The 12,716-nt window shown below is 35.8% G+C and overlaps 1 protein-coding gene across 1 annotated transcript in view; it reads right to left on the bottom strand.

Moving 5' to 3' along the window:
• Nucleotides 1–5,500: 5,500 nt before the first annotated feature.
• LOC140157650 (putative cytosolic acyl coenzyme A thioester hydrolase-like) overlaps nt 5,501–12,716 on the bottom strand; it is a 37,576-nt gene continuing 30,360 nt past the window's right edge. The window contains exons 5-9 of the mRNA XM_072180891.1: nt 11,535–11,709; nt 8,300–8,530; nt 6,629–6,838; nt 6,228–6,415; nt 5,501–5,602 (exon numbers count right to left, since the gene is read on the bottom strand). Of these exons, the coding sequence (XP_072036992.1) occupies nt 5,501–5,602; nt 6,228–6,415; nt 6,629–6,838; nt 8,300–8,530; nt 11,535–11,709 (906 nt within the window). The remainder of the gene's footprint in view (nt 5,603–6,227; nt 6,416–6,628; nt 6,839–8,299; nt 8,531–11,534; nt 11,710–12,716) is intronic.

The raw sequence follows: 12,716 nt of genomic DNA, 5'->3' as shown, positions 1-12,716 counted from the left end.
GGCCTTAGAACCAACATGTCTGCCATTTCAATTGTTATACCGTTCCGCTTGAGTTTATTCAATAGGGTCTATTATACAGTAGTTAATAATTAAATACTATTACACAAGAGTTATTCAAATACAAACTTTACAGGTTTATTCTCGATATATATATAGACAATATTTCTGATAAAAATTAACAACTATAATAGTCTACTTTTTTTCGAGTCAGTAATTCAGATATTGTTTTTATTGTATCTCTAAATGTAATGAGAAGTAATATAAAACTGCATTTTCAGAAAGGAAATGATGCATGGAATCCAACTAGCATAACAGATTCCTACAAAAATTGACAGTTTTTGAGAAAATCTCAAAATTTGATTTTACTTTACTGACTCGAGGAAGGTATACAGACTATAGCTTTATAATATTGTATGCTTAAGATATAGAGGCCCTGTGGTATGGCATACATGTATGAAACATTACTTAGCCATAAGAGTTGATAAAATGAGGCAGTCTCTCAGGGTTTTTTTCTGTTTTGTTCCCAAATTTTATTGGAAACACTTTGTGCTATACGACGTTTCTATAAAGAGAAAAACATGAATACATGATTTCTCGATCATCATCCTTTTATGACAAGTGAGGATAATGACTGGATGATTTTGTTTACGTTCAACTGACAAATATCAATGTACTTGCATGCTGTTTATTTTTCCATCACAATGCACTGCCCCTCAGTGTTGTGCATTGCTCTGTAGAAAATAAAATGGTGCATATTGATATTTTTCATTTGAACTACAAACTAAAATGTCTCAGTTCTCCGGTTTGCGCCGTTCTCAACGCAAAGCGTCGGCTGCAATGTATTGCCCTGGAATAGACATACGCTGTACCTCTGCATCGCACCATAGAGTATCAAACAATAGGTATAAAGACCTGGATCTTAATTCTATAGAAATTTCACATTATGCCGAGTCCATGTACATTTATTTCACTTGCAGCGCACGATTAGTGCCTTGAATAAAGCAGTATTGTATTCAATCTATCACTACACTGTACACAGGCATGCCAGGTCATGAGTGCAGCCTACTTATAGTGCAGGGCAATACATTGTACATTCAAAACTTGTTTTCATCTATCGCTATGGTAATTACTCCTGTTACATCACTACTTCTACGTTGAATGCCACTGCGTGAATATTAAAACAAAAATAGTAAATAATGTGAAAAGTTCAGCCTGGGTTTTAAAGTGAAAACAAATGCATGTAATAATTCCAAGGATGCACCATGCACACAAACAGTCAGGGATCCTAGCCATTTCGGGCAAAATGAAAATTCAGTTTTCCAGACGGAAAACTCACAGAATTTGAGAAAAAACGCCACTATATTAGGGAAAACTCCAGGAATTTGAGTGGCTCAAGAGGTCAATTATTTTTGTAATTTTGGCATACATGTCTTGCATACAACATATCATCAAAGCACTTAATTGTGCTTCAAAATTCTGCTATAAATTTGAGTTCATATTTCATACTTCTCCATCTTTAGTCATTTGAGATGGTCCACACCCTGATAAAACCTTGATTGGAAATATATTTCTCACCCAATTTTGGACAATTATTTTCAGAGAATATCAGGGAAAATCACAGAATTTTGTTTTTGATAAAATGCAGTGAACCCTGACAGTTCAAAAGATGGAATTATACACACAATACAAATAAATATATTGGTGATTTTATATTATATTATGATAAATATCACACACACAAATCTGCTAATTTAGTTGTGAAATCCAACATAGCATTTACTCTCAACTTGAGACAAGACAGACTATAAGGTTGTCATGGTAGCATGCAATGGAAAATGGCCTATTGACGCCCTATTGAGGGCCTGCTTGGAAAGTGGTGCGTATCAGTTCATTCATATTTTTACTCGTGCAGAATGTAATAGTCTTTTTTGATCCTGAGGCTAAAATAGCAAAAATAATCTATACTAATTGGCTAATCAAATGACAAGAATCTTTGAGTTATTCAACAACCTTTAATTGTGCACTCTTTTGAAAATGTTACAAAAACATTTTGTTTCCTGGGAAGTTGTCAATACTGGCCTGAATACATCCAGTATAGGGTCCACAACTTAACTTGATAGGGTCCCCCCTAATACTTTTAAAATAATTCGAAAAATATTTTACAAATTGTAAAAAGTTAGGTGTAGCCTTATTTATTTTACACATGTGGACCAATTTATAGCGTCACGCATCATATTGGGTCCAGTCACAATGGTTAATTGTGTAAAAAAAGAGACTGTTTAAAAAGTTGCACCTGAGTCCACAGCAGCCAGGTTACACATGAATAGGCCTGACCTACTATATTGTTTGAGAGTTGACTCCTATGGACTCATCAGATGCCACTTTTAGCAATGTTTAAAACTGTCTCTTTTTTACATAATGAACCATTGTGACTGAACGCAATGACGTGTGACGCTATAATTTGGTCCATATGTGTAAAATAAAAAGGCTACACATACCTTTTTACACTTTTACATTTAGTAAAATATTTAAAAAGTATTATGGGGGAAACTTATAATTTGTGGACCCTATCTAAAAACAATAGCACATACAATATCTAGGTAGTGGCATTTAGTGATTAAAATAACTGGAAATTCACAATTATTTTTGTGATTCAAATATACACATATTTAATAAATTACTTGGTATTATTACAATTATACAAAGAAAGCAACAAAGGCTACAAACAGAGGATTAACTTTGATTACAAAAGCCAGTATAATATACCTGTGTTCCAATACATGCTGGTCATCATGACTAGTGTAAAATGAGTGTTGTATACAAGGTCTATCAGTTGAATACAATCATGTACATGCAGGTAATTAATGCTCGGTACCAACAAATAACTGATTAATTATGACAACATCTTTACTCAGATATGCCACTTTATCGTAAAAAGCCTACAAAAAGATCCAAAACAGGTTTTACAATAAATAAAAGTGTGGAAATTTGGATTTATACTTTTAAAAAGAATGAACTCAGGGAAAAGTGGAATCTCTTGATATAGGATCAAATGGCTTCCAATTATCCCTGAGTTGTAGTGCAGTTGGAGAAAGAAAACCATTCCCTCCTGTTACATGTAGACTATTTCCAATTTTAGGCCGAGACCAAAGTTAATCTCCTGCTCTGAACATGAAACATAACAAACATAACAAAAACATTTTTCTTCAGTTCAATATTTTTACAAACCGTAACATAAATTTGTGACCAGTTCTTGAACCATAACAAACATAAAACAAACTTATCAAATTGTTTGTCAGTTCAATATTTTTACGAATTGTAAAATAATCAATTCTTATGAACACAAAACACACTTTCCAATTTCAAACAATTGGCTTAAATATTTGAAATGTTCAGAGTATTGCTTGTTTATGCAAATAATTACCTGGCGTGAAGTCTGTGTATGCTTTTGGTTTTGTAAGCCAGCTGCTCGGCCAGCTGCATTAGCCATACCCCAAATACGCTTACAGTACATTAAATTATAAAAAATGAACAATATTAAATTGCTTCAAATTATACCAACAACTATACAGAAACCTATAGATGGACCGAATTATAATAAAAGAAATGAAAGAACATCATTTATTTTAACAGCAATATATTAATTACAAATATAAAGAGTTTTTCATTATCTACATGTACAACTATTTCAACAATGGCAGCAGGAATCTAATTTATTCAAATTCTGCAAAATTAAAATACCCACAAATTCGTGTGGTTTAACAGTACACATATATACATTTGTGACTGGGCTATTTGATCAACATACCCATGTGGCAAGGCTCATTCTTAAATTGGCCTAACTTTTTGATCATTATTTGAAGCTTGTCCATTGGCCCAAATTTGTCTTGTCTACAAACATTTCTCCTTGCTTGAATATTTAATATGATTTTTGCTACATGCAACGGCAATCGATTCTTGATTACAGTTTATTCAGTACAAAATAGACGGGCTTCATAATCATCATGAATTAATACTGAATAGTCTAAGTACAATACTACCCAACAGGCATAGTGTGTATGAAATGTGAGTTAGGCGTACAAATCCAGGGCCGGATTTACATTATTCAGAGCTCTGGGCCCGGCTAAACTTTAGGGCACCCTGGCTATAAAGATCAATGTGTTACACCCCATCCCATACCTGTACTTACATCTCATTCCAGACCAGTGCTCACTAAATTTTCCCACTTTCCTGTTTTATATGGCGCTTTATACCAAGGCCTAAATTGCCTTGCAAAATCATGAACACAACATTTATGAGGTAAATCCGGCCCTGTACATATCAAAAGTAGCGCACCAAAGCCTAGTTCACTTAACAATAATGGGTGCCTGTATGTGAAATTTCACTAACTACTCAAGTCACCTATTCGATACTTCACAATGTTGCACAGCGCAGTAATAATAAATTGTTTCCTAAAAAAGAACAAAGTTTTAGTCCCCAAAACAAGCCAACAAATAGTAAAGGAAAGACCTCTATAAACAATTTAAAATAAACAAAGAAAAGTGCACATAAATTTTTCACCAAACTGTCCGTACTTTAATAGCTTTACAATTTTAGAATGGATAGAGCGTCCATCTAGAGATCGGAAGGTCATGGGTTCGAATCCCATGCCGGCACATTCCCTTGCTTTTTTTTCAAGTTTACATTAAAATTTGAATGAATGGAAAATTCAATGCATATTGACTGTCTCCATTCACTACAATTTAAAACTATTAAGTATGGACAATTCGGTGAAAATTTATGTCCAATTTTCTTTAATAAATTCAAATTGTTTTAAAAGTGTCAACCATTGTTGACTTGTTTTGGAACTCCAATGGTTTTTGCGAGATCTCTTGGTCCAAATTGTTTTGCATTTTTTGGGAATCGGACTGTTCCGATTTTTGCGACTTATAAAATAAAAAATCTGAATAAATCCAATTAAAATGGGAACATTGGCAGGCCTGCATACGGGCACTGCATTAGAACTCATCAGGTTTTCAGCAACCAACAACAAAACAAAACAAAAAGAAGAAAAATCTGAATTAAAAATAAATCTTCTTATTTTGATACAAGTTAAATATAATGGAAATAAGACTTTTGACAAGCATTGCAGGTTCACAACACACTATTGCACCAAGCCCTATAACCTGAACACATTCACACAACTTTGTCATTACAGTTCACACATGTTTGCAGTAACTGTCTTATTATTTTTTATCTGTTGACATGCAATCACCTTATGCCATTATGTCCAATGCCTGGTAAGAGTATAAAAATACTTAGTTATCCACTAGGTTTTATAATGGGAATACATCAATATGACTATTAGTAAATATTTTCAAATATACCTTACAGCGATATCTGATTCATATAATTATATTGTGCGTTTGTATGCCATTTCATCAAGATCACACAGCTGCTCCATCTATTTCAGAATATGGACGTTTGGTATAAGTTGTTGATTTATCACACACTTTTAAATCTAGTCAACACTACTGCCTTCTGAGAAAATACGTTTGCGTTTTGCGTTGCAGTAGCGCATCTTGCCTTCAAAAAAGCGGCTGGCCTCACCATCAGTTTGCACCTGAGTTGTAAGAAGGATGAAAACATGAAAATTTACATGCATAATGTGATAAATGCCATTTGTGTTGGGTAGGGATGCAAACGTTACACGGTCATACCATGTCACAAACAAAAGGCTTGTGTAACATAAGGAAAATACAGTAGATGAAAATGTGAACTGGTAATAAAAAAAATTGCTCTGTCAAATTAACCAAGCTGAGACTCACAAACACTTTGGTAGCCCCCAATAACTCTTTATTTATCTCTACTGTAGTCCACAAACATTCCAACTTTCATGCTACACAATTTTAATTCTCCGATGCATCATCGCTCGCTACACGTGGCTGAGCATCTAACTGTGGATGATGCCATCGACACTGTATATCTCAATCTCTATACTGTTTCCTTTTATTCGAGAAGCACTGATTAATCATGCAGTCAGACGGGGTTGAATGCTACCCATATTTACATTACAATTTCGTTTAAAACTATTTGTGTAACGCAAGATTCATGCCTACTGTTGTGTCTAATTGCTTCATTTCAACCTTGGTTTCAACAGTTAGGTAAACAACAGAACACATACTACATAGCAGATATTACAAAGCGATGTAAAACAAGCAAGAACAGCAGTACCCTAATAGACCTACCTGCAAACATGGAATTGGTAGAACTTTTCTTTCTGGTTGGCTGAGTGATACAAATGTAAAGAAAGCGTGGACAGCTCGTTCCTTTTTGGTGATTCCTTCCCTGAGTGCTTCTGTGTCAACAAATACTTCTATTTCCATGGAATGTGCACTTGTGAAGGTGGGTCGACCCGTGAAGTACATCACACTACCTGTTGAAATTCAAAATCAAAGAATGTTTTACAGATTTGCAAGATATGCAGGTGACCGAAGTATAACACATGTTGTTGTAAAAATCCCAAAAAAACGCTAGAAATAAATGAATGTCTGGAAAATCGAACTTCTAAAAAGATTAAATTCAAACAAAAGAAGGAAAATTGTCATCTTTGATTTGGATACCTAGATGAATCTCTAACCTATCCTACCTCTTTTGATGGGTTTATGGAAGTTGACAGTGTCCATGGAAGCTGTAACTACATTAGTTTTGCAGTACTTGGCAGCAGTGATGCCTGCCACCTCATCCATAAATTTCATGGTGACACCGCCGTATACATAGTTGACTGCGTTGCAATCAGATACACCTGCCAGATGGATTAGAGATGATTGGGCATATGCTACTGTGTGTTCCATTAGACCTGCAGGAAGGCAACAAGTTGAACACATTTTAATTTTTTTTTCCATTTTAAAGACTTTAGGTGTACTACACCCCTGGCCAATTTTGTGCCTATTTTTGCATTTTTCTCAAAAATTATAGCACATTGGTGACAAGTAAAATATGTATATTATAGGGGCAATGACTACAACTACTGTACTGAAAATTCAGCAACTCAAAGCAATAAGTTATTGATTTATTGATCAAATATTGGTTTTCCCTCATTTTTGACTGTAACTCCACAACTGTTGTCTGTGCTGAAATAAAATTTCCAGTGCAGTAGTTGCAGTCCTTGCCCCTATAATATACATATCTTACCTGTCCCCAATGCAGTATAATTTTGAGAAAAATGCAAAAATAGGCCCAAAATTGGGCAGGAGTATAGTACCCCCTTAAGTACATACAGTGAGGGTGAGATGGCTGAGTGGTCAAAGCAACTGCACTATCGGCTGATGATCTACAAGAGTTTGAGCCATGAGCTTGCCTTAGGTGAGAATTCCCTTCCTTTCCAAAAATGTTTCTATATCATGGTCAGAAATCCTGCAATTATGTTCAATTACTTCATCAGTGTTTATTATCCTGACTGTGAAGCAATACAAAATATAATTGTAGAATTTCTTCTCACCCTTGATACCTGTATCCCACCCTCTAATGGACCGCAGTGGAAATAAGCTCAACAAGCAGCTTTCTAGGGTTATCCAGTGTTGTTAACCCGAACATATACAAAATAAAAACAAACACAAAAATGTCAAAGAGCATACATGAACGGCAGAGGTATGAATGATGGTGGAGGCTTAAGTTTTTTTCCATCACAAGTAATAAACAATTCTCATTGGCCCTAAACACACTTAGTATTGGGGAAAATGCTAATTAATTTGAGTGTATCTTACTAAAACCAATGTTAATATTGTGGGACAATTTGTATAAAATCCCCATGCAGAACCCAAATGACACAAATGTTATGCTTTTGATTTCCAGTGACTGCACTACTGCTCCATAGATAATTAATTTACTATAGTATAGTGAAACCTGTGAAAATATGGAGGCCATGTGAATGTCTTTATATTGACAACAAATATCATTGCTGAATAGGAGTACCACAGTATCAACTAGACTTGGTTTCAGAGAAGAATGACAGTCCCTTGCTCAGATTGACGTGAGCGCCTAAGCAGAGTTTTGTTTGCGCCGACCAAACGTTTTGATATGTAATCGGCCAATCAGATTAATGCGTCTGTTGATATGTTTGTCAGGCCATTGAATCAGTCAATCAGAACCTCACTTTCGTGTTTACGCTGTACACGCTCTCAAAATGCAAACAACTGCCATTCTTCTCTAGCAGAAACTGTAGTCACAAATGACCAAATTACAATGTGATTTCACCATGCTGCTTGAAATACTGATCTTCTGAACAACAACAAATGCAAAAAAAACCGCTTGAACCTACCATTTTCTTGTGATTCTCTCATCCTCTCTAGCATAGACAGGTCCAGGCTAGGTGCTCCCCCTAGTCCCTTCCTCTCCCTGTCTGCTTTCTGAGCACGATACCTAGACCAGCCAGCCTCCTCCGTCTCTTTATTGATGTAAGTCATCTTGGGTACGGTTTGGATTTTGTGCGGTGGGTCCACAGCCATTGGAAGATACCACAGGGTGGCTCGGTTGGTAAGACGCTTTGTGCCTGCGTAAATTGTAAACCGGTTGTGTAAGGAGTTATATGTGTGTATACTGGGATAGAAGGGGTAACTGTATCTCAGCTGATTACTGAGTTATAGTGCACTGCACCAGTAATGGTATCTGCTGTACTAGATTAATATGTCACAATTATGTAGGCTCTTTGTTGGACTCCAAGGATTAAAGGATGTCTCCGGCAATCAAACATTATGCGAGTTATGTAAGCTATCCACCAGTGGAGCTTCTGCGACCCCTACGCAGAACTTCCGATAGTGGATTATCTGCGCACGGTGGACGCAAGGAATCCACAGTCGGATTTTCTGCGCACGTGCACTGAAAATCCCCTCCGTAGGCCTATATAGTTCTGGTGGAGTAATTCGGCGCACGGTCGCAGGGAATCCACTGACGGATTTTCGGCGCAGGTGCGCTGAAAATCCCCTCCGTATATGTAGCTCCAGTGGAGTATTTCTGCGCGCGGTCGCAGGGAATCCACTGACGGATTTTCGGCGCACGATTTAATCATCTCATGAATTGTTATGATTTAACATTATTAAATGGTAGAAAGTAAAAATATTATTTTAGGGCCTATTATGTTTAGAGCCAGTTCTGCGCATCAAGTTTCATGTTTAAAAAACATAACTTAGAAAGTAAGAAATATTAGGCTATATATATTTTTAGAGTCAGAACGGTGCAGTATTTCTGCATGCGGTGTAGGGAATCCACAGACGGATTTTCGGTATGCGTTATAATCATCTCATGAATTGTTATTATTTATTATTATTAAATGGTATAGAGTAAGAATATATTAAATCATAACAATTCAAGAAAAAACGTGCGCCGAAAAATCCGTCAGTAGATTCCCTGCGACCGTGCGCAGAATTACTCAACCGTATTAAAAATAAACTCTACAAATTTATACATTTCATACTTTCTAAGTTATTTTTTTTAAACACGAGACATTTGATGCCCAGAACCGTAACTTCTGACTCTAAAAATATAGGCCTAAATAATATTTCTTACTTTCTACCCTTTATCTTATCACTAATTAAACATTCTAGGGTAGACAAATATTAAATCATAACAATTCAAGAAAAATGTGCGCCGAAAATCCGTCAGTGGATTCCCTGCGCCCGCGCAGAAATACTCCACCGGGCGCCTATATACGGAGGGGAGTTTCTGCGCACGTGCGCCGAAAATCCGTCAGTGGATTGACCTTTTCGGTAAATCCCATAACCCTTTGCGAGTACACCTGAGAACTCGTCATTTTACGTCACGCCGACTTGCAATGCGCAGTAACGATGTAACGAAAATCCGTCACTAACGGAAATTCTGCGTAGGGGTCGCAGAAGCTCCACTGGTGGATCATGTACATACATGATTATGCATTATATCATAAAAAATTAATTATCAAGCACGAATCACATGGTTTTATTTGAAACAAACTCATATTGACCATAAAAACAAATTAATACAGCCGTCTCTCAAGTCTCAACACGCGATATTCAAAATTTCCGGGTGCCGAAATTGTCCAGTGCAATGACGTCCTAGTAATACAATGAAGGCTGACAACAATTGAGCACATGTTACCATGACGTCATTGCACTAGACAATTTCGGCACAGGAATTTTGAATATTGCGTGTTGAGAGACGGCTGTTTTTATTAGTTTTAATGGTCAATATGAGTTTGTTTTAAATAAAACCATGTGATTCGTGCTTGATAATTATTTTTCTAATATATAAGTCATAATGTTTGATTGCCGGAGACATCCTTTAAAGACAAGAAACTCTCTCTAGAGGTTGGGGGTGTGAATGACTTTAATCCCACACAGCACAAAGTATTGTACTCACTCATAGTTGAGATAATTGATCTCATCTTTTGGGTGGGTTCAACACTCCCTGATTTGACAAAACCCACAAGCTTCATGTGGGAGCTTAGTGCCAGATGTGTTCAAAATGGTATCATTGCTTAATTTTCATGATTTGGATTTATCACAAAAACAGCATTTTCTTGTGATGTTTTTCCATGACAAAACATGAACATTCTGAAAAAGCAGGAAAAAGCCGTAAATGTGGCAAAAATTTTCCAAACCGAGCTAAAAATAAATAAAAATGTGGAAATTTGGACAACAAAAAAGCAGGAATTCCTGCTTGGACAAGAAAATTATCATGCCTATAGTGAAGGTCTACAACATCTCTGAGGTGAAATTCACAAATACCAGGTAGGCCTATATTGCAAGAGTTCAGATGCTAAAAGTATATAGCCATTTTTCTTGGTTTCATATGTAGGTAAACATAACTTGTCATATATAAAAAACATAATAAGAAAATGTGTGCTGTCTTTGATCAGACATTTTTCAAATATAACATATGGATTTTTTTTAAGTATGGTGCCAATTTAAAGCTAGCATTATAGGGCAAATGTTGGTGGCCTTAAAGGCAACAAATTTGAAAATGGCATATATATCGCGTTTAGCATGTAAACTTTTTATTGCTTGATGTTTATCAACTTTAGATTGGGTCACTCGATACATTTTAGACATTGTTTTGTATTGAATCTTTAAAAGTAATGATGATAAGTACATAAAAGTATCCATTTTTAGAAATTAAATGATATACAAGGAATCGAACTAGCACGGCAGATTTATGTAAAAATTAGCACTTTTTGAGAAAAGCACCAAATTTGTTTCAACTAGAAACTATTTTATCAAAATTTTAAATTAGTACCTTATACTGATTTTATACCTTAAAATATCCCAAATGTTGGTAAAAATTGGAAAAAAGTAAATTTTGATCGTTTTTGGACCCATATTTTTAAAACGAAGGAAAAAATTTGAGAAAATTGTTTCTATTTTTGTGTCTTTAGAACATAAATATGCAGTTTTCATTGATTTTATATCACAATTTATTTCGTCCACCATAGCAACACTTACCTTAAATTTGCAAATCGATTAGAACTGCATATTTATGTTCTAAAAAAACAACCTAGAAACCATTTTGCGAAATTTCCCTACCTTTCATGATATTTTCTGCCCAGACTTTGACCTGTACTTCGAGTGAGTGATGAGCGGTATGAGTGATTTCAGCATGGAGTTGTGCCACCTCACCTATAAACATTGGTTGTAGAAAATCTGTCCTCTCTACCCTCACCAATGCTGTGTAACATGGTACATGGGCCTCCTCACCTTCCTATGGGGGAAAATACAATGTCTTAATCAGGCATGCATAGGAATGAACTTCTTGGACAAAAAAATGAAAGTGTTTGAAAAAAGTAGTGACTTAAACCTGGTAAAATCTCGTTTCAAGTTGAGAGTAACGCCATGTTGGATTTCGTTGTGGCAGATTTGCTTAGTGCGCTTATGCGGTTGCGTTGCCAGCATACGGACAAACCACCCTTCTATGTGTGTGTTTACGCCCCGCAGAATTAGGTTAGCATGTGCGATTCAAATCTGCCACTGCAAAATCCAAATGACGTTACCATGGTTACTCTCAACTTGAAACGAGACAGACTATATGAACTGGTGATGGTCAGCTATCCTCGCAAATCATAAATCCAGAGATACTTTCTATAAAATGCCACAAAATGTGCCATGAAGATGTACATGTACTTTTTTTCCCCAAAAGAGCTTAAAAAAATGTAGGTCTTTTGGGAAAAAAATGCGTATCTTCAATACAAAAGGTCAAAATTATCAATGATTGTCAGCTTTTCCTCCCAGCTACATACACTTTAAGTACATATCAGTAGTTTTATAAGTTTTACTTGAGGACTGTTAAATATGAAAAATAAAACTAATATTTAATAATATATTTTAACAATTTGCCATAAAATGTGTTTTATATTGGCAATTTCAAAAAATCAAAATTATTTGATATCAGAAGGACATTCCTTGTATTCAGAATGCAATTAGATATGTCTGCTGTGCTCTCATGTTGCGCAAAAAATACTGTGCAAATGTTGCTATTTGTGAGGTGGCGTAAAATATAAGCTGTATGGGCTATAGGGTGAGCTAGTCGGCAATATTCTGCGAAAAAATGCTGGACTCTGTCTATGTTCTCTATGTTGGATGCTTTATCTGACCTTCAACTTGTAGAAAGTGTAAGTTTTGAAGAACTGAGTCGCTCTGGAGTCAAGAAAATGATGTTTTCTCGGCCACCCTGATTGTACAGAAAGTCAATGGGGACTATTTACTGGTGTG

This window comes from Amphiura filiformis, chromosome 7 (assembly GCF_039555335.1).
Source record: "Amphiura filiformis chromosome 7, Afil_fr2py, whole genome shotgun sequence".
In the NCBI taxonomy this organism is placed as follows: domain Eukaryota; kingdom Metazoa; phylum Echinodermata; class Ophiuroidea; order Amphilepidida; family Amphiuridae; genus Amphiura; species Amphiura filiformis.
This window is presented reverse-complemented; position numbering and strand designations above follow the sequence as displayed.